At 36.0% G+C, this 27,139-nt stretch overlaps 2 protein-coding genes across 14 annotated transcripts in view; one reads left to right on the top strand and one right to left on the bottom strand.

Moving 5' to 3' along the window:
• Window positions 1-65: 65 nt before the first annotated feature.
• On the top strand, window positions 66-25,866 carry PIGB (phosphatidylinositol glycan anchor biosynthesis class B). 6 transcript variants are annotated; one of them, XM_020881222.2, is made up of 13 exons: window positions 228-288; window positions 2,155-2,282; window positions 3,294-3,429; window positions 3,849-3,966; window positions 7,867-7,971; window positions 9,558-9,688; window positions 12,209-12,349; window positions 13,653-13,704; window positions 18,353-18,564; window positions 19,486-19,550; window positions 22,855-23,068; window positions 24,982-25,162; window positions 25,491-25,866. In XM_020881222.2, exons 3-13 carry the CDS (start codon window positions 3,419-3,421, stop codon window positions 25,626-25,628), a joined length of 1,368 nt encoding a protein of 455 aa, XP_020736881.2. In that variant the 5' UTR covers window positions 228-288; window positions 2,155-2,282; window positions 3,294-3,418; the 3' UTR covers window positions 25,629-25,866. The 6 variants fall into 6 exon arrangements, with proteins under 6 accessions (XP_020736880.2, XP_070325350.1, XP_020736879.2 ...); XM_020881221.2 differs by lacking the exon at window positions 2,155-2,282 and having other exon boundaries at window positions 66-288; window positions 9,570-9,688; XM_070469249.1 differs by lacking the exon at window positions 2,155-2,282 and having other exon boundaries at window positions 66-288; window positions 18,398-18,564.
• CCPG1 (cell cycle progression 1) overlaps window positions 25,442-27,139 on the bottom strand; it is a 38,737-nt gene continuing 37,039 nt past the window's right edge. For 7 of the 8 annotated variants that reach the window (XM_020881214.2, XM_020881212.2, XM_020881213.2 and 4 more), the window contains one exon: window positions 25,442-26,632. In XM_020881214.2, the coding sequence (XP_020736873.2) occupies window positions 26,443-26,632 (190 nt within the window). In that variant the 3' untranslated portion in view covers window positions 25,442-26,442. The remainder of the gene's footprint in view (window positions 26,633-27,139) is intronic. The other variant, XM_020881215.2, reaches the window with a different exon arrangement.

The following is a 27,139-nucleotide window of genomic DNA, read 5'->3' as shown; positions in this document are numbered from 1 at the left end:
GCCTTTTCCCAGCTATCTCCGCGCCTGCCGGCGACGGCAGCTTGCAAAAGCCAAACTTAGTGGGCGGAAGAGCAACGCGCGCCGCTTCAGCCATCCATTGCTGGTGACGTTGGCTGCTGGCGGTCCCCAGTGGACCTCACAGCTGATGCAGAATGGAGCGAGACGACAGCGGAGGCGGCGGCCTCTTTTTCCGCGGTCTCCAGAACCGCTCCCATGAGAAGACGAAGCTGCGAACGAGAAAGTCCACCTTGTATCTCAGCCCGCAGAGGAGCACCGGGCGCTGCGGGGGTGAGTCGGGGGGTGTGGACGCCGAGCTGGGTGGTGGTGGCGGGAAATCGGCGACCCTGAACGAGGGCTCCATCTACTGGGGGGCCAGGAGTGGGGGGCGGGCCGGGGCGGCTGATGGTGTGCCAAGAAATCGCGTTGCGCTGGAGGTGGGATTCCGGAACCCCGTCTCTTGCAGAGCACTGTATTCTGTATTGTTTTGTGCCAGCTTTCCGCAGCCATGTGAGGTGAGTAAGCATAATGTGACCATCCCAAGTCAGCGAGGGAGTGGCCACCCTGACCCAGTGTTCCCAAAGTTTCGGTATCTACGGAGGGCTGATTCCTAGAGTGGAACCAGGTCTGACACCCGCCACATTGCTTTTTCCTGCTGGCCCCTCCGCCTTCTCTTTGGTCTCCTTGTCACCCTGACAGGAGAAACATCACCCCAGCAAGTGGGATTCTGATCTGTCGGAGGGGGTATTTAATATGTAGATGGGTTCCTCATTCATTCATTATATATTGCGTGCCTTGTATGTGTCAAACGCTGTTGTTTAAGGGCCAGCTGAGTAGTTTCTTCTGCCTGAGTCCACTAAGAGGAGAAAAGGAGAGAACACGAGGTTTTCGGACAGCAGATAGAGTCCTGTAGGGAGGTTTGTTTCTGAAAGTTCAGAAGGGGCACTATGTGGCGTTGAATGCACCAGTTGAGAACACTTAAAATATGTTCTTGCATTCTCTGACCTAAATCACAGCAGGATCCTCTATGATCCACCTCCTAGTATAATGGAAATAAAAATAAACCAGTGGGACCTAATTAAAAGCTTTTGCACTACTAAGAAAAGTATAAGCAAGGTGAAAAGACAACACTCAGAATGGGAGAAAATAACAAATGAAACTAACAAAGAATCTTCAAAATATATAAGTAGCCCAGGGAGCTCAATACCAGAAAAACAAACAACCCAATCAAAAAGTGGGCAGAAGACATGAACGTACATTTCTCCAAAGAAGACATACAGATAGCTAAGAAACACATGAAAAGATGCAAAACATTGCTCTTTAGAGAAATGCAAATCAAAAAATGCAAATGAGGTATCATCGCACACCAGTCAGAATGGCCATCATCAAAAAGTTTACAAACAATAAATGCTGGAGAGGGTGTGAAGAAAAGGAAACCCTCTTACACTGTTGATGGGAATGCAGACTGATACCACCACTATGGAGAACAGTGTGGAGATTCCTTAAAAAACTAGGGATAAAACTACCATACGACCCAGAAATCCCACTGCTGGGCATATACTCTGAGGAAACTAGAATTGAAAAATACACGTTGTCTTGATTGAAAAAGTACCCCAGTGTTCATTGCTGCACTATTTACAATAGCTAGGACATGGAAGCAACCTAGATGTCCATTGGAAAATAGTGCATATACACAATGGAATATTACTCAGCTATAAAAAGGAATGCATTTGAGTCAGTTCTAATGAGGTGGATGAACCTAGAACCTGTCCTACAGAGGGAAGTATGAAAGACAAATATCATATATTAGTGCATGTGTATGTTGACAACTGGACAATGGAATCTAAAAAGATGGTACCAGTGTGCAGGAAACCAAAGTAGACACAGACATAAAAAAGACTTTTTGGACTCAGAGGAGAGGGTTGGGTGATTTGAGAGAATAGCATTGAGACATATATATTACTTACGTAAAATAATAGCCAATCAAATCTGAGTATGACACGGGGCACTCAAAGGCAGCGCTCTGTGAAGACCTGGAGTAATGGGGGAGGGGAGGGGTTTGGGGAGGGAGGGGACACATGTATACCTGTGGCCAGTTCATGTTAATGCACGGCAAAACCATCACAATATTTTAATTGCCCTCCAATTAAAAAAAAGGAAATGTTCCTGAAGAATAAAGAATGAAAGTACAGGAACCCAGAATGATAGTAAAAGACTCACAGTGGATCAGAGGCAAGCTGCAAACTCAAGTCGTCAGGAGACAGAAGAGGCAAGGCTAAATACAAGTAAGAAGTCAAAGGACCCTATCTTTCAGTACCAGCCAGCTGTTTCCCAGTTGAGCTCTGTTGCCAGATCTTAAGGAGTTTTGATATGCTACAGTACAGATGTTAACATAAAATCTGATTTTTAAATGTTGGCAACTAAATTCACATTTAAAAAATATTTAGTGTATAAGCTGTCCATCTGTAAGAGCAGGACGCGAGTCAGCATACAGACCTGGTTTTGAATCCTGTTTATTTACAACCTTTCTGACTTGGGAGAAGGCAGTTTAACTTCTGAGCCTCAGTTTTCTCATATAAAATAGGGCTAATGACACCTTCCCCATAGCAATGAGGACTAAATGATATAGTGCATGTAAAGGAATGAATGCAGTGCCTAGCATACAAAAGCATCAATAAGGACTATTTAAAAGTGTACAAAGGACCATTTTATATGCCAGTATATGCACATATGGGCTTCCCTGGTGGCTCAGAGGTTAAAGCTCTACCTCCAATGCGGGAGACCTGGATTCGATCCCTGGGTCGGGAAGATCCCCTGGAAAAGGAAATGGCAACCCGCTCCAGTATTCTTGCCTGGAGAATCCCATGGACGGAGGAGCCCAGTAGGCTACAATCCACGGGGTCGCAAAGAGGCGGACACGACTGAGCGACTTCACTCTCCACTCACTCATATGCACATATACAAAATGATGCTTCCTAAGTTAGTAATTTGTTAGCTGGTTTCTTTCATTATATACACATATATTAGCTTAAGGCCTTAGTTAACCCAATCTCTTTTTCAAAATGTATCTTAAAATTTATTTGTTAAATGAAAGGAGTGGTAATCCCCCACTGATGAGGCTAAGGCGCTTTGTCTAACCTTCCACCCAGGTCTGCTTTTGAGTAGTGTGGAGAGGCTGGAATTCATCACTGCACTTAAGAGCTTGAGCAAGGGGCCAACCAGAGCAGATTTTAGTTCTCCAAGTGGAAGTTTCCTGACTCTTGTGCTACAATTACCTGTTTGTTCATTTTTTTCAGATCTTCTTGGTGAAAACATTTATCTCGTCTTGTTTATCATAGCATTACGAATATTTAACTGCTTTTTAGTTCAGACAAGTTTTGTTCCAGATGAATACTGGCAGTCTCTTGAAGTTGCACATCATATGGTTTTCAAATATCCTTTGTAGTTTTCTATTCCTGGACTGGAAATGTGTATTCATCTCAGAAACTGTGTCAGCTCTATGACTTGTTTTCAATCAGTTTTCCATATTTTCTCCAAGTAATTTTAGCCTATAAAAGTGTGCCATTATTTTAGGCTAATATTTCTTCTATAGCTTTCTTTGGTGTTAATGTACTAAGCCTTTGGCATATATTCCCACAGTGCTCAGTAACATGGAAGATATAAATTAAGTAAAAAAAAAAAATTCCTGCTTTGAAGAAATTTAGTCAGCCAGCTACATTTTTATTTCAAATACCCTATATAAAATACTTTGTTTTTATTTAAGATTCTTTGCTGAAAAATAAGTTTTATATGTAGAAATGAAAAGAGGTTTTGTTTCAATGCTACTTAACATTAGTCCTTAATATTACTAATTATGGTTATTTGACCTGGGAATGGACAGAAAGATTGAGGGGTTATACTTACCCCTTAATCTTTGCAAGCATTTACAAGATTCTGCATCTTTTGGGGAAAGATAGTGTTCACTTGCTGGTAAGTTTAAATAAAGGTAATCAAAACAGTCATTAACAGATTTCATCCTTTTTTTAAGGTTAATGTATATTAATTAATTATTATTAAATATTAATGATAGTTCAGTTCAGTTGCCCAGTCGTGTCTGACTCTTTGCGACCCCATGAACCACAGCACGCCAGGCCTCCCTGTCCATCACTAACTCCCGGAGTCCACTTAAACCCACATCCATTGTGTTGGTGATGCCATCCAACCATCTCATCCTCTATCATCCCCTTCTCCCGCCTTCCATCTTTCCCAGCATCAGGGTCTTTTCCAATGAGTCAGCTCTCCGCATCAGGTAGCCAAAGTATTGGAGTTTCAGCTTCAACATCAGTCCCTCCAGTGAACACCCAGGACTAATCTCCTTTAGGATGGACTGGTTGGATCTCCTTGCAGTCCAAGGGACTCTCGAGTCTTCTCCAACACCACAGCTAAAAAGCATCAATTCTTCTGCACTCAGCTTTCTTTATAGTCCAACTCTCACATCCATACATGACTACTGGAAAAACCATAGGTGGACTTTTGTTGGCAAATAATGATAATTAATTATTTATGGAAGTTTGTTTTTAAAAGACTACTGTTGCTGAACTCTGACCATATCTGGGAAGCCCAGGGTTCAAAGACACATGGTGATGTGTAAGTGTTCAATATGTGCTAAAAACATTAAGCATTAAAGTGTTCTGCTGTGAGAAATTCTATTAAGAAATACAGATGTTCAGAATGACTATATATTATTTGTACTTTAAATTTCCTTCATAAAAGCATCACTTAAAGTGTTATATCTTATTTTTTAACTTGTAAACAGAAGACCATGTTATGTCAGCCTATGAAAACTAAATACATATAAACCTACTCAGGATTTAGTGTTGAAATTAAAAATTAGGAAAATTAACTTGACAGAAATATATTGATATGTACAGTCATTGTGCTGTGTAGTAATTAGCCATCAAGAGTGAGCAGGGTTGTAATTCCTAGATAATGAATTTCTGGGGTCAGTTGCCAGGAAAAGATACAAAAGAAGAACTAACAGGTGCAGAAGTTTTTCTAACCTCATTATCAACATCCTTTAAGCTATCATCAAGTTGGACTCAACAGTTTGGGCCTTCCCCATTTTCTGTTAGGGAAGTGGCCCAGAATTCTAAAGACAGCCCAAATCCTGAAGGGTTTTTTGAAGCCTGGAAAGACACTGAGGTTGTGGAGTTTTGTTTAGTTTTTTTTTTTTAAAGGCTGTATTGTACCCTCCCCTTTACAATGATACGTAATTACCCATTAGTGAAAAACAAAGACCATATTGGTGAAATTGATGCTTCATTTGAGAATATCACAGGGAAGGAAAATTGAGAGCAGTAGGAGTTATTTCTCCCATTAACACATGTAGAAGTTAGGAACTGTGAATTGTTTTTTCATCTCTCACGACTATCCACTAGCTTCTAGATATGAGGATATTAATATTTGCCTAGGCAAATGTATATAATATCCCAGAAAATAGGTTAGATTATGAATGAAGGAGTCTTCAAGATATAACTTTGTTCAGAACCATTATGATGCTGTCAGTCATCATACTCTCATCTTGATTATTTTAAAATAGATTTTAAATAATTTAAGTAATTTTGAAACCAGAAGGGGTCAGAGAAGTGATGAAACAGACCAAAGTCACTGCATGTTAACAGCTAAAACCAGATCCTCTGTCTACTTATTCACACCCCAGTGCTCTTTCCAGATAACTTCTCTTTAAACTCCATAAGGTATGTGGATGGAATTAAGGATGGCTTAGAGCTCTGCTGTTCAATACAGAAGCCACCAGCCACATGTGGCTACTCAAGCCTGGAAATGCTAGAAATGTGGCTAGTCCAAATTGAGATGTGCTTAGTGTAAAATCCATACCAAATGTCAAAGAACTAGAGCCAAAGAAGAATGTAAAATATTTCTGTAATTTTTACATTGATTAAATGTTGAAATATTTTAGATATAAATTAAAGTATTGAGGCTCATTTTACCTGTTTCGACATTTTTCACTTTTTGACTACTATAAAATTTAAAATTCAGTATGTGCCTCACATTGTCTTTATACTGGAGAGCACTGGCTTAGAATATTGTGAGAAGAAAGAGGGATAGGAAGGGAGACCTGTGGGGGTGGGGTATCACAATGGGGGTTTTGATCAGTCAGAAGATGGCCCACAGGTATCCGGCTCCTGGAGCTTCAGGAAAGGAAGGGTCAGGATCTTAAAGAACAGGAATATAGAACAGTAAGCTGCCAACAAAGGCCTAATCTTCAGGGTTCACTCCTGGCACATTCCATCTTCTCTTTACTCCATCGCACTAGTTTTTATTCTCCGGCAGCCATGTGTAACTCTTTAATTCTTGTCAGGGCCTTATTATAACCTGGAAAATTATGATAAAGTCTGGAGAGACTGCTAACAACTGGAAGTTTACAACTCCATTTTTGTGTTCAGCTAAAATCTACCTTCTTTTAAATTCAAGATTTTTACATAACACTTCAAAAAGTCCTATTTATCCAGGATAAACATCTCCGGTCTTAAAATCTTATAATCATCTTGTAATTTATTAATGTCTAATCTTAAAATGTGGGTCTTGAAACTGAACACAATATTGAAAGCTAGGGCAAGTAGCTCAGAATATAGTGGCTCATTAGGTTCATAAATAACTATACTTCTCTCAGTGCATAAGAATTCTTTTAGTATTTTAGTGTCTACCTTAACACTCAGCTCATATGGAGTTTTTAGCGAAATTAACTTTTCACATGAAATATTTGCAGACCTGGGAAGTGAGGAGGAGGCTTATAGATTCTTTTGCAGGGCAAACAGAAGGTGAGTACAGAGGTGCCTTTTATTGTATTTTACGGGCACAGTTTAAGTGGAATTATGAAGTACAATGTACTGTTATGATTTATAAACATATTTATAGAGTACTGATAAAGGACATAAAGCTAAAGTGTTAGAAACCACTGACAACTGAAAGTAAAGCAGTTCTAATTATAATGTAAAATTAGTAAAGTTTGATGCAATAAAATACATATGTACATGTAAATTTTTAGAAACACATCTTTTGAACAAACTAAAATTAAGTTGTGATCTACCAGCATGTGTTTAGTTTGTTAATGATAACTGTGACACATTTTAAAACTCAAAGGTATTAATGTATAATGTAGAATAATTAACTGTAATTAAGTTATAATATATTTACTTTCTTTTTACTCTTTAATATCATCTGAAAACTGTATTTCTATAATAATATATTAAAGCTTAAAGAAAAAGGTAACTCACATTATTGATATTGCAGGATAGTGAAGCAATGTAATTTAGTAGCTAAGAGCTTTGGAATCAGGCAGACTTGGGTTTGAATCCTGACCTCCACACTAACTAGCTCTGCAGTTTTGGGGAAATTACTTAACCTCTCTGTCCCTGTTCTCTCATTTATAATCCTGTATCATAGATTGATAGAAGGACTGAATGAGCTGATATACATGAAGTACTTAGTATGATACTTAGCCCACAGTAAATATTTCACTAAAAATTACCTATTGTTATGCTAATGAAAACATCTAAATGTGCTTCTAAAATAGAGCCTTCACACAATGAAATGGGCTGCTGGCTATTTAAAATTAGTAGTATTGTAAAACATATATTACAGAGAGAATGGGAAAGATAAAACTACCCTTTGGTATTTCCATGAAAATTAATGTAGTTTTTTTTTGTAGAAAAACAGGTATTTTTGCAGAAGAATAGAATAATACATCTTTTTTTAAAACTAAGAATGGCTTTCAATCAATGTTGGATAAGCTTGTTGATTTCTTATGGTTTTAAAGTGTGAACTAACCAGATGTTTTTAATATCTTTTTTTTTTTTTTAACTAATGAAGATTTGGATTCCTAGACTTGCCCAAGCACTTCTGTCTGCTATAGCAGACTTGAGGCTTTACTCATTAATGAAGCAACTGGAAAATCAGCAAGTAGCACAATGGGTGGTAAGTCTAAAACACGTTAGGAAATCTATTTCCTTCATTCCTGTGAGCATGAAGCACATAAACAGGGCAGTCAACATGGCTGATTTCCCAAGGCAGTTTAAGAAGATAACTTGTACAACTTTTAAAAGGCACTTCCATAATTCAGAACAGTAAGATCCAAGTGGACATGCTGTCTCCTCCTGAATGAGCCCTACGTGGTAGAAACCATTGGTGCCTTCCAACCCTATAGAGAGGCCGAAGCCTAGGACAGAGCCTTGGGAAGCAACATGACTCAGGGCTGAGTCCCTGTCTCACTTGCTGTAATATTCAGTAGGAACAGTTCTAAACTATTGCCTACCACAGATTACCTCAGCTGTTTACAATCCTTTCACTATTCCTCCAACTACCTGCAACTCAGGCCTGAGAATTCTCTTCTCACTGATGCACTCTTTCACTTTTGGCTAAAATAATGGAAAACGTACAGAAGACTGTCTTTTTTCATTTAACTTATTTCACAGTGAGGAGATTCTCAATCTCCTATTCAAATCCTGAATGGATTTTCCCAGTTAAACCTAAAGAGTTATCAAATTAAGTAAGCTTATATAAGCCAACTTAAAATCTTATTACCTTTTTTATATTTCTGTTGGCAAATATGTTTCAAATTCCAGGTAACCAATTTACCAACACATTTCTGAAATATAATTTATAGTGTTAATTTATTAACATTAACTTATTAATATGACATTTCTGCAGGTAGTGTGTTGATTTGCATTAAAGACAGATTACTTTAGCAATCGAGTCCTTCAAGGATTAAGTCAGTCTCTTTAATTTGTGCTTATATACACTGCCCAAGGCTGAACTAAAACAGCAAAGACATAATGCCTTTAAAATCCTTCCTCCAAAGTGGCAGCACTAAGATCTTCTAGTTCAGGAAGAGCCTTTAACTTCACAAAAAGAAGTTAATTGGGAACATATTTTAAAGTCTGTATTGGAAGAGACAGGAAGCTGGTATGACATGTTTTGACATCCTTGAAGCAACCAGTAAGTTTCTTTTAAAGGCATTTGTTTTGCAGACAATGATGCTTCTGTTTGCATGTTCTACCAAAAAGTGGCTTATTAATTTAGTCAATTTCCAAATTAAAATTTAATGCTTTTTCCTGATAAGTCACTTTGTGTGTGTGTGTGTGTTGTCTTCAGTTTCCAGGAAATAGGACAACATTCCAAACCAACGTCAATAAAAATATCAATAAAATACTTGTCAGTAATATAAGACAATTTGAGTAATACTGATTATAAAACTCTAGCTATGAATTTCAGTCTTCTTTAAACTCTGCTGTCAAGAAATCTGTATTTTTTTAAATCTTTTATTAGTGTGAAGTAAGATTTAAATCAAATGAAATGCCACAAAAATGTACCTAAGAGAATAAACTTAACTTTAACAAATATAGATCTGATTATCGTAGACATGTGTTTGATATAACTTCTTAAAAACAATGTTTGGGCATGCCCATTTTTAACATTAGACTTGCCTGCTATTTTCCTTAGAAGATTAATACTAAGCTTTTCCATTTCCCACTCCATATATATTTGCTTGTAATTGTTCTTAGTTTTTTTGCCAGTTATGCTCTTGGTTCACGTGGTATTGCTGTACCAGAACTCTTACAAACACCATGGAAACTGTTCTCACTATAATTGCTCTTTTCTACTATCCTATGGAAGGTTCAAAGTCTATGAACAGGTGAGTTACAGTACTGTTACAATTATGTACAAAACTCTGAAGCATGGTTTTGAAAAATCTTAAATTATCAATATATTGCAATATCCAGTGGACTCCCCCAGTATTCATGAAGGCTATCAGAACCACAAATTCAGAGTTGATACATTTATTACAGCAGGAAAGAGCAATACTCAAGCTAGATAACCAAAGAGAGTTTAATAAAAGGACTGTTTACAAAGGTATAAACAATATTTAGAAAAGCTAGTAAGGGGATACCATAGTACCTGAGGGCTAGTCACACAGGAAGTTTCTGTTATCCTTTGGCCTCAGGGAGTAAGGAGAGGAAACTGTTACTGAAATCCCTAGAACTATTTTAGAGGACCCCAACAAGAGAGGGGTACAGCCAGCCTTTATCCATAGCAAGGAAAGAGCAGGGTGAATAACATACACTGACTCTTCTGCCCTCCAGTTAACCAACGCTAATGAGAAGCCAAAGAGCAAGACAGCCCATTGATACAATCCACACAGGTCACTCTCTCTACACCCTGAGCAGGTGAAGAATAGAGAGTAGATCCTGGATGGCAAATAGAAAATACATGGACATGGTTTGGGTTCATATAAATTGGTATAAAATACTAAGAAGAAGGAACATCAGAATAGGGTTTCACTGTATTCTGAGCAGGTTGTCTGGAGGAGCTAATGTGTGGTAGGATGTGTGGGAGAAGAGAGGAATGAGGCTAGCAAGGCACTTTGCCCTTCTCCAGAATTCAGATTTTATGAGTAGCAGGGTACCGGCAGCTATGAGAAGCATGACAGTTAAACCTGATTTAGAAATAATTCTCTCCTAGTAGCAGTACTGAGGATATACTAAAAGGGAGAAAGCTAGAAAATCTGGGAATCTAGTTAAGAAGCTACTAGTATCCATTCTTCCTTACATACAAGGTTGTTGAGGATCAAACCAAATAAGATCATTTCTGCATTAAGACTCTTGACTGCTAGAATAGGCATTCACTTACATTACCTATAGATGAGGATGTCTAAACACTAATTTCTATCAAATGAGAATAAAGCCACTTTCAAGAATTAAATGAGAATCTATAGACAGTGTGGCCTATTACACAGTAAGTGTTGAGTAAGTATTTGATGGTGACAATGATATTCTTAAGAAATATTTCTGCAAAATTAGAAATAATGACTATGAAAAGATTCCAAACAAGTGACACAACTATGAGAAGATTTTAGGCAAGTGTGAGGACTTGATGGAAAATCATGGCAATGGGAAGGAAAGTGGATGTGTGGGATGAAAAGTTGGGATTTAAGGTGACTCCAAACTTTAAGACTGAGAAAATGAGTGATACTGTTAAATACTGGACACTAAACAGGTTTGTAAGAAAGTTGTGGGGCTTATTTCATATGCTTTAATTTTAAATTCCAGTAAGAGTTATGTAGAAATATTGAGAAAGGAGTAAGAAAGCCAAGTTGGAAAATTTGGAGTGAGGTTAGGTAGGACTAGATACATTTGGGCATCCTCTAGGTAGTTCCACTATGGCAGAATTTGCAATTAGGCTGACGAAAAGTTCAGACCAAGCCAGAGATGTTTTATTTCACTTGCTCAGTGTTTGTTTTTGTTCATGTTAACTACTTGGCAAAATTTTTAAATTGGGAGATCTTACCTAAAATCTTGAAAAAATGTAAGGCCTGGCAACATTCTGGGCCAAGATTCCTTCATGACACTATTGGAGGTACCATGCAAATTTTTACTACTTACCTGGTGTCCGTAAGAATTTGAACTTGAAATTCCTATTCTTACATCTTCACCAACATTGCAAATTTCTTTATAGTTACTTATTAGTTAATAGGTATATTATAGTACCATAAAGTTGTTTCATTTTGCCACTGTCTGTCATCTTAATGATTATTAGGTGCTCTCCTTCAACTATTTATTGAGAGGTCCTAATAGTAAAAACCCACATTTCTATCCATGCTCATATAGATTTTTACAGTAAGCTTTTTAAAATCAGGTGTATATCTATATAAGTATATATAGATATATGTATCTTTCAGATGGGCAAAACTATACAAGCCTACCTTCTGAACAAAACCACATGTGCCCAGAAGCCCATCATTGCCTAAATAATCCCAATGTTCTTTAAAAGAGCTTTTTTTTCCCCCTTAGAAAATGTGTGACTGTCTTTTATCTTGGTAGGAGACACTTCCACCAGAAAAGGATTTGACAGAGTTTTATGGTTAAAAGTTGATATACCTCTCAAATAAAACTAACATTAAGATTAGAATAACCTCTACTTGAAAATACCAGAATATTAAGTAAAGCTGGGAAAGACCTTACATATTACCTCTTTTTTATGGATGAGAAAAATTAAGAACCAGAAAGTTTAGGTAACTTCCCCATGTTCAGATAGCTATTTATACCAAAAAGAAAATGCTCAAAAAAAAAAAAAAAAAAGTAATACCACAGAGTAAATAGATAACCTCTGAACTCATTTCCAAGTTGTCTTAACAATACCTTTTCCTTGCATATAGTGTGAAGTACTCATCCCTGGTGGCACTTGCCTTCATAATCCGTCCCACAGCTGTTATTCCATGGATACCTTTGCTGTTCAGACATTTCTGGCAAGAACAGAGAAAGCTTGATCTTATTCTACATCAGTTTTTACCTGTAGGGTAGGTATGGCTACAATCCATCATATTAATTTTAATAAATTAAAGATTATGAACAAGATCTTACCTCTTTTTAGTCAGGTATATCTTCTAATATCACTGAGAATTATCAGACCAAGGAAACATAGTATTTCCAATTTTATAGTTTAGTTGTGATTCTGAGTATTTTAATTTGCTTAAATGAGGATCCTGGGAGTTTTTCTAAATTTAAAAACTTTCCTATGCTTTATTTCTTAAATATTTTTCAAATATATTTTAAGGATACTTGATTCCTTCACATTTGTATGCAGTTTTATAAGAAACATACAATATATATTCACATATTACCTGATTTTCACAATTCTTGGATCTAGGCAATGTAGGTGTGTTTTTACTTTGTGATACAGAAAATGGAGGGCTAGATGAAAAAGTAAATTAGCCAGTGTCACTGGGTTGCTGTGATGAAAATGAGATTGAAACCCAGTTTCTCTAACTGTATTTTGAGCTCCTAGGGTCAGAATTATACCAGGTACCTAGTGGAATATACAAAATAATTATTCATTGAAGGAATTAATGCACTTTGACTCTTAAAACAGTGATCTTTTACATATATTAGTATTCACTCTGTACAGGCTATTTTTGGTAGCTATTAAAAAAGGACAAAATCACATGGTGGCTAAGTTGCCACTACTGTCATTTCTCAGATTTATTAACAGTTTTGATTGTAAGGCATTCATTCAGCAAATATTTAATACTAATATGTGCTAGGTGCTGTTCTACATGCTAGAGATACAGCAATTTAACAAAACAAAGTGCATTCCTTCATGAATTATACATTCCAGTTCGGGGAGATAGCTAAAAACTATGATTAATTTATGTTTGAGAAACTTGAGAAGTGACAATGCATACTGTAGGGAAAAATCATGAGAGCCTTCAGCTGAAACTACAGACCCAGTCAATATCCTAACAAGTTATGAGATCCTGAGTCAGAGCTAAGCTGTGCCTGGATTCTTGACCCACATAAGCTGTGAGATAATAAATGTTCATAGTTTTAGGTTGCCAAAACATTTGGCAGTAATTCATTTTGTAGCAATAGGTAATACAGAATTTGTTACTTTTAAAAAGTTTAAATACAGCTTTTCTCAATATCTTTCAAAACGTGTAAATCCATATTCAACTGGAAAAACGTTTGAAGCATTTTTAAAGTGGCTTTTGATGCTATATGCCACTAAGTCATATACCATTGCTGGATTTTCTGTAGGTTCAAAATGTTAGTCACCAAAAAAAAAAAAAAAAATGTTAGTCACCATTCTATTTTGTTTTTCAGATTTGTCACTTTGAGTTTGTCTCTGATAATCGATCGTATTTTTTTTGGTCAAGTAAGTAAAAATAACTTTTTTTAAAAGTTACTTTAATATAGTATTTATTACACTAAAAACTCAGCCTTACTTTTTAATCCATGAGTGTCTGGAAACATAGGCAAATCATTTTTTTAATGATATGGGATATATTAAAAAAGCTAGTAGCATATGCCTTTGATTCACTTTGCTGTACTTTCCATATAACAGAATTGTGTATTAATTGAAGTTCTAAGAGTCCATTTAAAGTACTGTTGTCAGGTTTGTAACAATAAAGGTTAACTTTTAAATGATATTAGTTCACCTCAATTATTCAGAATTCATATTAACCAGAATATTCTTTAAGCATCTGGTTTAATCTTATTGATAATAGATTTAGTATTGGTTTAATCTAATAATAATGGTAATAGGTTTAATCTAATTGGTAATAGCCTCTGGTTGTTTTTTAGTTGCCTGTTTTTAAGTCACTTATAGGTTCTGGAATCAGATGCTACTGTCTGAAGCCTAGTGTATTAAGATGTAAGACCTTGGACCAGTTATTCTTGCCCATTTCCTTATCTGGAAATAATTGTGGTACTTGTCTGTTAAGGTTGGAAGATTAAATGAGATAATACATGTAAAATGCTTACAACAATGCATGGCAAAAGTGAGCACTTAATGTTAGCTGCTATTGTTATTACCTAGTTTATGCTGTAATTCAAAGGGCAGTGTTTTTATCTTATCTTAATAGGTAATGAGCTTATCTTAATAGGTAATGTGTGATGCCATAAGGTGGTACTACAGTAAAATTTTTAATATGGGTACCAAACACATATAAAAATTATTTTCATTGATTCTTTATGTCTGCATGCTACACTTTCAAAATGGGCATAAACAATTATACTCTTGAATCTCAAAAACCTAGTGTTTTACAAAGAACACATTAATACTTATAAAAAGTTAATGATTTCACTGTTACTATAAATGACAATGAAAAGAGAACCATACAAAATCGATGGGATGCAGCAGAAGCAGTTCTTAGAAGTTCACAGTGATACAGGCTTTCCTCAAAAAACAAGAAAAATCTAAAATGAACCACCTAAACTTACCACTTAAAAGAGTTAGAAAAAGAAAAACAAAACCAGAAGTCAGCAGAAGGAAGGAAATAATAAAGATGAGAGAGAAAATTAAGAGATGAAAAAAAATCAGTAAAACCAAGAGCTGGTTCTCTGAAAGGGTAATAAACAAGATTGACAAACCTCTGGCCAGGCTCACCAAGAAGAAAAGACAGAGGACCCAAATAAATTAAGAAATGAAAAAGGAAACATTAACAACTGATACTGCATAAATACAAAGCAACATAATACTATGAACAAATACATGCCAACAAATCTGACAACCTAGAAGAAATGGACAAGTTTCTAGAAACATTCAGTCCACCAAAACTGAATCAAGAAGAAATTGATTCACTTCTTGAATTGTGCTCTTTCAATCACTAGAGAAGAAACAGAATTAAAATAGAATTAAAATTAATTTTAATTAATTAAAAAATTTTAATTTTAAAAAAAATTTATAAACTCGCTACAAACAAAAGTCCAGGACCAGATCACTTCACAGGCAAATTCTACCAAAAATGCGAAGAAGAGCTTATACTGATCAGGATCACTCCCAAAGACATTCTATGAAGCAAAACTAGACAAAGATAATCACCAAAAAAGACAATTACAGGCCAATACTTTTGATGAATATTGATGCAAAAATTCTCAACAAAATATTAGCAAACCAAATCCAAAAACACATAGAAAAGATTGTATACCATGACCAAGTGGGATTCATCATAGGTTCACAAGGATGGTTCAACATAGGCAAATCAATGTGATACAACATATAAACAGAAGACAGAAGCCACATGATCATCTCACTAGATGCAGAAAAAGCATCTGCCATAACTCAACATTCATGATTAAAAAAACTCTTGCCAAAGTGGGCATAGAAGGAACATATCTCAAGATAATAAAAGCTATTTAAGACAAACCCATGGGCTTCCCAAGTGGCTCAATGGTAAAGAATATGACTGCCAATGCAGGAAACACAAGAGACGTGGGTTCAATACCTGGGTTGGGACGATCCCCTTGGAGGAAGAAATGGCAACTCTCCAGTATTCTTGCCTGGGGAAAATCCCATGGGTTGAGGAGCGTGGCAGGCTACAGTCCATGGGGTTGCAGAGTCAGACATGACTTGAGCGACTGAGCACAAACGCATGACAAATCCAGAGGAAATACAATACTCAATGGCAAAAAGCTGAAAGCCTTCCCACTAAAATCTGGAAGAAGATAAGGATGCCCACCCTCACCTCTTCTATTCAACATAGTACTGGAAGTCCTAGCCAGAGCAGTCAGATAAGAAAAGAAATAAAAGATATCCAAAGTGGAAAGGAAGATGCAAAATTGTCATTATAGCAGATAACATGATACCATCTATAGAAAACCCTGAAGACTCCACAAATAAACTACTAGAACAGATAAATGAACTCAGCAAGGTAGCAGGATACAAAATTAACATACATAAATCCTTTGCATTTCTTTACACTAACAATGAAATATCAGAAAGGGAATATAAAAAAAAAAAAACCTTTCAAAATCACACCACTCAAAATAAAATACTTAAATCTGACCAAGGAAGTGAAAGGCTTATATACTGGGAACTATAAAACATTAATAAAGGAAACTTAAGATGATTCAAAGAAATGGAAAAGATATCCCATGCACTTGCATTGAAAGAATTTATATTGTTAAAATGGCCATACTACCCAGAGAATCTACAGATTTAATGTGACTGCTCCTATCAAATTACTCATGACATTTTTTTCAGAACTAGAACAATCCTGAAATTTATATGGAACCATAAGAGACCCTGAATTGCTAAAGCAGTCCTTCAGAAAAAGAACAAAGTAGGAGGCATAACCCTCCCAGACTTCAGACAATACTACAAAGTTACAGCAACAAATCAGCATGGTACTTACTGGCACAAAAATGGATATGTGGATCAATGGAACTGAATAGAGAGCCCAGAAATAAACCCACACACCTACAGTCAATTAATCTTTGAAAAAGGAAGTAATAATATACAATGGAAAAAAGACAGTCTCTTCAGCAACTGGTAATAGGAAAGATGGACAGTTACCTGCAAATCGAAGTTAGAATACACTGTCTCACTATACACAAAAGTAAACTCAAAATGGCTGTTTAAAGACTTAAACATAGACATGACACCATAAAACTCCTAGAAGAGATCATAAGCAAAATATTCTCTGATATAAATCATGCCAGTGTTTTCTTAGGTCAGTCTCCCAAGGCAATGGAAATAAAAACAAATATAAACAAATGGGGATGGGGAACACATGTACACCCATGGCTGATTCATGTCAATGTATGGCAAAAACCACTACAATACTGTAAAGCAATTAGCCTCTAATTGAAATAAATTAATTAAATTTTTTTTAAAAGGAAAATATAAAAAAATATATAAACAAATGGAACCTAATCAAACTTATAGATTTTGCACAGCAAAAGAAATCACAAAAAAGAAACAAAAAGACAACTTAAAGAACAGGAGAAAATATTTGCAAATGATACAAACAACAAAGGCTTACTTTCCAGAATATGCCAACAGTTCATTTAACTCAACAACAGAAAAACAAACAACCCAATCGAAAAATGGGCAGAAAACCTAAACAGACATTTCTCCAAAGAAGAAATACAATGGCCAATAGGTACATGAAAAGATGTTCATCATCACTATTACAAAAATGCAAATCAAAGCTACAATGAGGTACCAGCTCACACTGGTCAGAATGGCCATCATTAAAAACTACAATTAACAAATGCTTGAGAGAATGTGGAGAAAAGGGAACCCTCTTACACCTTTGGTGGGAATGTAAGCTTACAGTACAGCCACTATGGAAAACAGAATTTTCAGTTCCTCAGAAAATGAAAAACAGAATTACCATGTGATCCAGCAATCCCACTCCTGGGATCTTTTCCACATATCCAGACAAAACTTAAATCTAAAAAGATACTGGCACCGTTATGTTCATAGCAGCATTATTCACAATAGCCAAAACATGGAGACAACGTAAATATCCATTGACAGAGAAATGGATAAACATACAATGGAATACTACTCAGCCATAAAAAAGACTGAAATAATGCCATGTGCAGCAACATGGATGCAATAGAGATGATCATACTAAATGAAGTCAGTCAAAGAAAGACAAATACCATATGGTATCATTCATATGTGGAATATTTAAAACAGGACACAGATGAACCTATCTGTGAAACAGAAACAGACTCAGGGACATAAGAGAACAGACTTATGGTTGCCAAGGGGAAGGGGGTGGAGGGAGGGTTGGATTGGGAGTTTATGATTAGTAGATGCAAATTATTATATGGATAATGGAAGAACAAGATTCTATTATATAGCACAGAGAACTGTATTCAGTATACTATTATAAACCATAACAGTATAAAAAAGAATTATTGCATATTCAAAATTATCAATGTAAACTACTACCTAGTGTTCAGACTTCATTGTGATTTAATTTCATGATTATGCCAAATTCCCCAATGCCCAAAATTCATACTTGGCATTAACACATTTCTGTCTCTTTTTCCTTCAACTATCCCAGTGGACTCTGGTTCAATACAATTTTTTGAAATTCAATGTGCTGCAGGATTTGGGATCATTTTATGGTTCTCATCCATGGCACTGGTACTTCAGTCAAGGATTTCCAGCTGTCCTGGGTACTCACTTACCCTTCTTTATTCATGGCTGCTTTCTAGCCCCAAAGAGGTACAGGATATTTTTGGTGACTGTGCTATGGACACTGCTAGTTTATAGGTAAGATTTTATTTGTTCAAATAGTTCATTTTTTAAATATTACCAAGAAATTAAATAAATTATTTGGAAGGTAACTATCTTTTGCAGGTTCATTAATTCTTATGATTTGTTAGTGGGGATTATTTAGCAGATTGAAAGGGCAGTGATTATGCTGGTACTCAGGGCTTCCCTGGTGGCTCAGTGGTAAAGAATCCACCTGTAACTCAGGAGACGTGGGTTCAGTCCCTGGATCAGGAAGATCCCTTAGAGAAAGAAATGGCAACCCACTCCAGTGTTCTTGCCTGGGAAATCCCATGGACAAAGGAGCCTAGTGGGCTGGAATTCAGAGGGTGGGAAAGACTCGGGCACGACTTGGTGTTTAAACAACAACAAACAAATGCTGATGCTCAGACCAACTGAATACTTTTAATACATTCTCCAGATCTTCCCAACCCAGGGATCAAACCCGAGTCACCTGCATTGCAGGCAGATTCTTTACAGTCTGAGCCACCTGGGAAGCCCTTCTGATACATATAATTTGCTTACTAAGATTATATTCAATTTTAAGAGGTTGAAAATTGTATTTGCTTTTAAAAAACAGAAACCGCCAACATTTTAAGTAATATATTTCTAAATGAAAATGTATGCATTTCTATTTGAAATTTGAGTAATATAACTTACTTGGGTTGGTAACAGAAATCCCTTTTTTAGTATGCAATTGTTCTTTAGAATTTCACATTGACATCAACTGTCGGCATTACTTTTAACACATCATCATCACCATATAACCAAAAAATAATGAGACTTATTCCTGAAGCATGAAATTCAGTCTCATAATTACAAAAACAGATGTTAATTATATTCATTTTAAATACATTAATTTCTTAAACCATCATTTAATATGAGAAAATAATATTTTCTTTGAATATCTTTTTATTATAGCATGTTGAGCCACAAAGAATTCAGGTTTATCTATCCAGTTTTACCATTTTGTATGGTGTTCTGTGGTAAGTATTTTTGTAAAATAGAGAAAAAGACCAGTAACAAAGAAACCAAGGACAATCAATGCTTATTAAACTCTAAAAGATTATTGTCTACTAGGCTAAGTAAGGGTTGCTGCTTAATTACAAATTGATTATATTACTGCAGCTTTCCCTTATTATTTTATGCAGCCAGAATATCCTTTTTCCTCCCTAAATGTCCTTTTTCCTGTGTCCTGTAAAGTGAGATAAAAATATAAGGATCCAGCATCCATAGCACCTTTTGATGGTAGTATTTCTGGCTGTTAGAAATCTTTCACTAAAAAGTAATACATCTGTTTCAGAATAGTTAATTTAAATTTATGGTTAAACTACAAGTTCTACACTCCACAAATGGAAAATTAATGTTGAAACTAGTTTTTAATGCTTTATATACATTTATCCCTTCAAGACTCAGTCCCAACGGATATGCAGTTTTTAACGTGATTCACACCTCTGGTTCATTTGCCACCTTTCTCCGTTATCTCCACTAGGTCTTTGCAGTAAGTTTTTTACATGTGACTTCTAAAGCCTTATATTACACTAAGCTCTGGAAAATATGAATTTTTATGTTGGTGTGGAAAATTTACGAATTGAAACTTTATTAAAGTTTAATTCAGAATGATTTGTTGGCTTGCTTCAAATATTAATCACTTAAAAAAGAAAAATCACTGGACTAAGGAAGGATGAAATGATAATCAAATTGGACCTGGAGGCTCAGAAAAATAAGGGCATTAATGGTACCAAACTTTTTACTTCAAAAACAAACAAACAAAACCCTCCAAATTCATTGAATTAAGCAGCCTTCTTTGGTCAAGTATAAATATCATCTCCCACATCTCAGCTTTATGTATTCTCTTTAGACACAAACATACATGTCTATACATCTGAAATATCTAAAGTACTGAAACCAAAGTTAGTGTCATATAGTATTCTTATAGTCTTATTTCATCTACAGATGCAGACACAAAAATATAAGCATGTAAGAGCTATTTGGCAAGTCTTTAGAATAGTGGGACCATTTAACAACAATTCTGTTCATAAATTACTATTCGGATTTAGGTTTTTTTTTTTTTCTTTTTTAACAACCACTTGAGTTACTTATGATTGTTTACTTTTCACCCAGGTGAACACTGCCAGATACTACTGGAGGACAAATATTTCTGTGCACATTTTGTTTGGTTTGGTTAATTTAGGAACTTGGTTACATTTTTATAATCTGGTTTCCCCAGCATACTATTTCTCTGCTCTGTGTCTTTACAGAGCGTTTTAAAGACTGAGTTGTCTAAATCCTCATTTCCATTCCAAGAGTCAATCTTTAAGGGGGAGGGTCTTGGTAAACTGTTTCCAGTCCCAAACACTGAGATAAAATGCTGGTGTGGGTTGAAGAGACATCTTTCTAATGAAAAGAATCTGCCTTTCTTCCATCTTATGTCCATTCAGAAAGATCCTTTAAGGATAGAGACTTAGAAAAACCCCTGATCCTCTCACAGGATGTGAGCTTTTCCCTCAGACACGTGTACCTAAGGTTCCTGGGTGAGCCAAAAATTCTGATTCCTTGGAGACTTGTACTTCCACTAAGAATTAGAACTGTTATGCCAAGTTCCAACAAGACCAGTTAAGTAGTGAGTTCACCTAGACCAAAGTCTGCAAGTTCAGGAATGATTTCAGACAACAGTCTCTTTGGAGTTCCAGATGTTTTAAATGGCACAGTTTTCTGGCCCAGTTTTCTTTTCTAGACACTTGAAATCTTGAGTTACATTGTACCTCAAATCTGTTTTTACTCTATTCTTATGTGACCTATTTTAACCTGATTTTATATAAACATGACAATTCTATTGGCAATTGCAGTGTAACAAGTCACCTCAACACTTGGTGGCTTACAATTATTATTTACAAATTGACAGCTGATGTGGGTGGTTCTCCACTCAGCTCACTTATGCAAATATTATCAGCTGCGGAGGAGGCAGGCAGCTCTGCTGAAAGAGGCTGGGCTGTCAAATCCTTGGGATTCAGCTGGCTATTGGTCAGGGTACCTCAGCTCTTTTGTGGGCGCTCATTCTCCAGCAGGCTGTCTGGTGCTGAGCAAGCTGGGTGTAGGTGTGGATCCGAGGAAGGCCCCAGCATGGAACCGGCACACTGCCACTTCTACCACGTTTTTAGTCAAACCAAGTCACAAAGCCAAGCTAGATTAAGAGATGACAAACTTCAGGCTAGTGTGGGGACAGGACACAGGAAGAGAAATAACTGCAGCTGTTTTTTCAATCTTCAGTAACTTCTCTTGCCTAATTTGAACTTCCCCCAATCCTACCCAAAACACCGTAATTCTAGATCAGAATGTTGGTACCTCAGTTTCCTTACCTGTAAAAGCAAGCTGTCACTAGTCCAATAACACTGAAATTCTTAGACTGAACTTCTGTCATTTGAGCTGTTTCCAGTTCTGGGTTGGGTTTCTGCTTAATATGTTTTTACTACAGTGGCCGTTGCAGACCTGCTTGTCTCTGATTAGGCAACTTTGTTTTTCCATATGCTAATCTTTTTAGCAAAACCACACTCGGTGCTGTTTCAAAAGTCAGATAACCAGTGTTACAGAACTGGTTCCCCTACCCTCCCTCCCATTACCATGCTCAGAGGCATCACTTATACCCTCTTAATTGTCCAGCATCTCCAAATTGCCCAACACAATAGTGAAAGAAAAAAAACAAACAAACATAAATCTACTTCCAGAAAGAGATCCATGCCACCACTCACAAACTGACCACTGAAAATCTCCCAGGAGCCTAGTGGTATATTTTTTTAAGAATAATACATAGTTACATTTCCTCCAGAATTACTGAGACTTCCATGTACACAATCTATCGCTAGTGCTTGGGAAATTAAAGAGATAGGTAAATGGAGTAAAAGCAAGTTCTATGTATTTATCAATGATGTACCAGGACTGGCACTGGACATACATTTTCCCCTAATATTTGAAAAAGGTACTGCTGCAGATGGGGAAACTAATGCTAACGCGAGAATTCAAACCTGGACTCCCTAGCCATACTCCTTCTGCTATAGATCAGTTCCTTTTTCTAGAAAAAGGTCAAGACCTGGACGATACTGGACAATGACAGTGAATAGTCAAAAGAAATATAAACATGACCCAATGCTTATTTCATGTTTTTCCATGACAGCATTTCAGCTTGTACTACACTTCCATTAAAGATTATAAATATATTTGCAACTAATATTCACTTAGCTATAAGAAAAAAAATTACCAGTGTTACCATTCAATGTGTCTATCTTTATATAGGATACTCGCTAAACAACTTGAAAACATGGAAGAAACCAGCTCTAAGTTTTCTGTTTTTATCAAATACGCTCCTTGCCCTCTATACTGGTTTAGTTCATCAACGAGGTACTCTTGATGTCATGACTAATATTCAAGAACTCTCTTACAACAATACAAGTGTATCTTCAGCTTCAGTACTTATGATGATGCCTTGTCACTCTACCCCTTATTACAGGTAATAAAAATTGTTCACTAAACACTATGACTATAAAAACTACTTTAAAACTCCTTTAGGATTCCTAAATTTAAATTAACTGGTCAAATGATTATAAGGCATTTGAAACTCCTGTTTATGTCAATGAAAATATACCACTTTTAAACAAACTTTAATATTCAAAACAACTTACATTTAAGTACTCTGATCAAATAAACCTATACAATATTTTATACTACCTTTAAAAGGTACTTAGTAAAAAAAAAAGTCAGGTATCATTGATCTTAATACAAATCTTTGTGATACATCTTATATTTACATAATTTTTAAATGATCTCAGAACACGGGATTCAAGCCCAGATTTACTGATGGGGACTGTTGTCCTGGGTCTTAAACCGGTGTTTTTAATTTCTTTAGGTATCAGCTGTCTTGCATGTAAAAGTTAGGGAATTCAATTAGATGATATTCTAATGCTTGGATTAAGTATGTCTCTGGGAAGTAACAGTGAAAGTGCCTTAATTATGCAGGGCATTTAAAAATACATCATGGACACTAAGCTTGTATTTCAGGGAGCTATATTACTTCACCAATTGCCTAATAAGGATAAAAGGACAAAGAAAACAGCTTTCCTTTAGAAAATTCTTTACCTATCTATAGTTAATCTGAAGTTAATTTTCCATGTGCACATTCAGTCAGTATCAAAGTTGGTATCATTTTATAGTAATTTAACACTTTTGGAATACTCTGCTTAACTGAATCACTAATGCCAATCATTAATAGGCTATTTGGAAAATTGGGATTGTCCAGCAAAAGCCAGTTAGATGGATGCAAGACCCCAAACAGCCCTTTAACTTGAAGATCCCATTCTGCATAAGCTGAGAGAGGGATGTTCACTCTCCCTATATTCTCAGTAGTGATAACTTCAGAGAACAGGAATCCTAGAGGTACCATGATGCTCTCCCATACATGGTTGTAGTGACTGATATCTTAGGCTTTGCACAGTTCACCTAGTTATCATCTTAGGTTTTTCCAACAATGCACAATGGAGTGCGTGCGCGCGCGCGCGCACACACACGCACACACACACACACACACACACACACACACACCCCTCTGAAATATAAGGCTGGCAGCAGCTTTTCTCAATTGTTTCTGCTTTCCCCTTGAAGCAAGACCTTCATCCTCAAAATTGTAAAAGTCATGAAGTATTAACATCCTGTGTAAATTTACTTTGTATGCATTTCATAGATAAAAATAAACCTCTATCAAATATTTAATTTTTCTGAGGCAAAATTGTAAACATGACTTTTTGCATGTCCCAAGTAACTGCTTAATCCACCTTTTCTACATACACTCTTATCTTCCAATGCCACAATAAAACCATTACTTATTCGGACTTTGATCCATGAACCCATGTTGTTCTTTTTACTAAATCATACTTATACATAAATATTTAAGGACAACAAAAGAAACAGGAAAAACTTGTCACTTAAGAATTCAGAGCAGAAAGAAGAAAAGAATGAAGAATCCTTTATCTTTTCAGGTTGATGACCAGTTTTCTACCTTGCCAGATATTACTCTCTTATTAACAAGTAACATACCTGGTCCCAAAGCCCCTCTGCATCCCTGGAACACATACTAATGTTAGAGAGTACTTAGTCCCACAAGCTGCGGACCAGTTTCCCACCTTCACATGGGAGTTTCACTCTTTAGTTTGGACTTGAGGTTATGCTACCTACACTGTATAAGAATCTTGGTCTCCATTTTTTGAGAAAACTGCATTAAAGATGTGCCTCTTCACCTTAAGTGAAACCCAGTTTAGATTCAGATTTCACATTTTGTTATGTGAACATGATGTATCTTAAAAGTAATTTGAAAACGCACAATTTTTTTTTTAACTTCTTCTAACTATAATGGTAACTTTCTTTTTATAGCCATGTCCACTACCCGCTTCCAATGAGATTTCTCCAGTGTCCCCCAGACCTGACTGGAAAAACTGATTATCTTGTTGAAGCAGATATGTTTTATCTAAATCCCTTAAAGTGGTTGTATATGGAGTTTCAAAATGATTCATCACTGCCTACTCATTTGATCATCTTCAGCGTCTTGGAGGAGGTAAGGGAATGAAAAAAGGTATAACTTGGTATTTTTATTTTACCTCAGGTTTAGCAAACACTCAGATAAATAGACAATATCACTTTTTTTAATGGTCCCTTTCAACACATATGTTATTAACTGATCTTTTCCCTAGTCAAAATCAGCCCTAGTTCTATAGAACTACCAAGGAATTTATGTTACTCACCATGAGTCATTTTACTATGAAATTGCATTGTTTTATTAAGAAAAAAGGTGCAGAGGAACTAATAGGTCATTCTTAAATTCATGAAACAGTACTCAACAAAAGGTGGCTTTTATTTGCTTAAAAACATTTATTTACTTCTAGGAAATAAGTCCTTTCCTAATTTCAAACAACTATGAGAGAACTGCTGTTTTCTTCCACACTCACTTTCCGGAGAGTCGAACTGGAAGTCACATATATGTCTATGAACGGAAGTTAAAAGGGAAACTCAACCAAAGATGAAATTCTGAACTATGTTTAGATCTTTCTCAGAGACATAAGAGATTGCTGAGCAGAAATATTCAGATGTTGCTGAAAGATGCTACTAAATACTGGGTAAAACTCATGGAACTAGCAAAAACCACTATGAAATGCTTTACCAAACAGCACTGCTGAGGAAATGTATGGGGAGAAAATCACAATATAAAATCATCTATTAATGCAATGCCAGATTTTAAATAAAGACCTTTAGTTTTCCTCATGGTGTAGTTTTATTGTTTCTTCCACAATATTCAGATGTGCAAGAAATTTCACAAGAGAACAAGTCAGCAAGTTCATAAGAAGGCAGCAAATTCTTCACAAATCAACGGGCTCTTGAACCCACAAAAAGACAAGAAGCAAGTGTAAGGTTATAAAATGTTAAAGATGAAATTCCATCACAATGTACTTTTTTTTCAAGCTCTACTGGAAATTTAACACAAATATCAGTGTTAATTACACTTTGTCATGTATGATTTGAGCTTGCTTTAAGCTCATACACTGAAAGGAAGTCTCATTTCATGCACAAAATGTGTTGCATGCTTGGCTTCCTTAATAAAACTACAGCTGAACATTTCCAGTGCCAAAAAAAATATTCAGCGAAGCTAAACTACAGGAAAATGCAAGTTAGTAAGCTTTTGCTTGATACTTGAGTAATAATATAAAATCATCAAACTATACTTAGAAATGATAAAAAGACATTGTTATCTTGATAATTTCATCTTAGTTTCAACACCAAACAGTAAAGAAAGCATCCAAGTTTCTGTTACAGTTTTCTAATTTAACTTAGTTGTGATGGTCAATATTTAGGATCAAAAGGTAACTGCCCCAATTCTATTTCAAGGTTTGCCATATGTCTTCCATTAGTGCGACCATATTTATGCCATTTACCTTCCCTTTTATAAGGTTGTGGCTGAGGGTGCTTCTGCTCTTGTTTTCGATGCCTGGAGCTTTCAATATTTACCATACGTTGCTTTTTATCTGGTCGACTGAAAGCAGTAAACACATTTTTCATCCAGGTTAGAGTTAAATTTATTTAAACAGGAAACAATTTTAATGTTTTTTCTCCATTAATCTATTATCTGAACACTGAAAAAGGATAGTAAATGAATCTGAAGTATATAATCCTAGTATAACCATATGAAAAAGATTTCAGTGAGTTTATACTTTTATCCTACAGAAAGAAAAAATGGACAAACATAACTGTGCTGGCAAAGAGGGGAAACACTCAAAAGATAAATAGAAATGTGACAATAAAATAATGAGATGTGTTTCCATTATTTTTTCTCCTTTCCTATTAATTCCCCCTCCTCAAGTGGCTTCCTCCCTCAGCAGGGATACATACACATCTCCTACAGAGTTCCTCCCTCTCTCTCTCCCTCTCTCTTTTCTGCATGCACATGCATGCTCTAACAGCTAAGGCTTATAAACAATATCTACATGTAGTTCTTGATCTCCATAATCACACCTTTGTCACTAGTTCGACAAAACACTCC

The sequence above is a fragment of the Odocoileus virginianus genome, chromosome 6 (assembly GCF_023699985.2).
Source record: "Odocoileus virginianus isolate 20LAN1187 ecotype Illinois chromosome 6, Ovbor_1.2, whole genome shotgun sequence".
NCBI lineage: Eukaryota > Metazoa > Chordata > Mammalia > Artiodactyla > Cervidae > Odocoileus > Odocoileus virginianus.
Note: the sequence above shows the minus strand (reverse complement) of the source record. Positions and strands in the feature narration are given on the sequence as shown.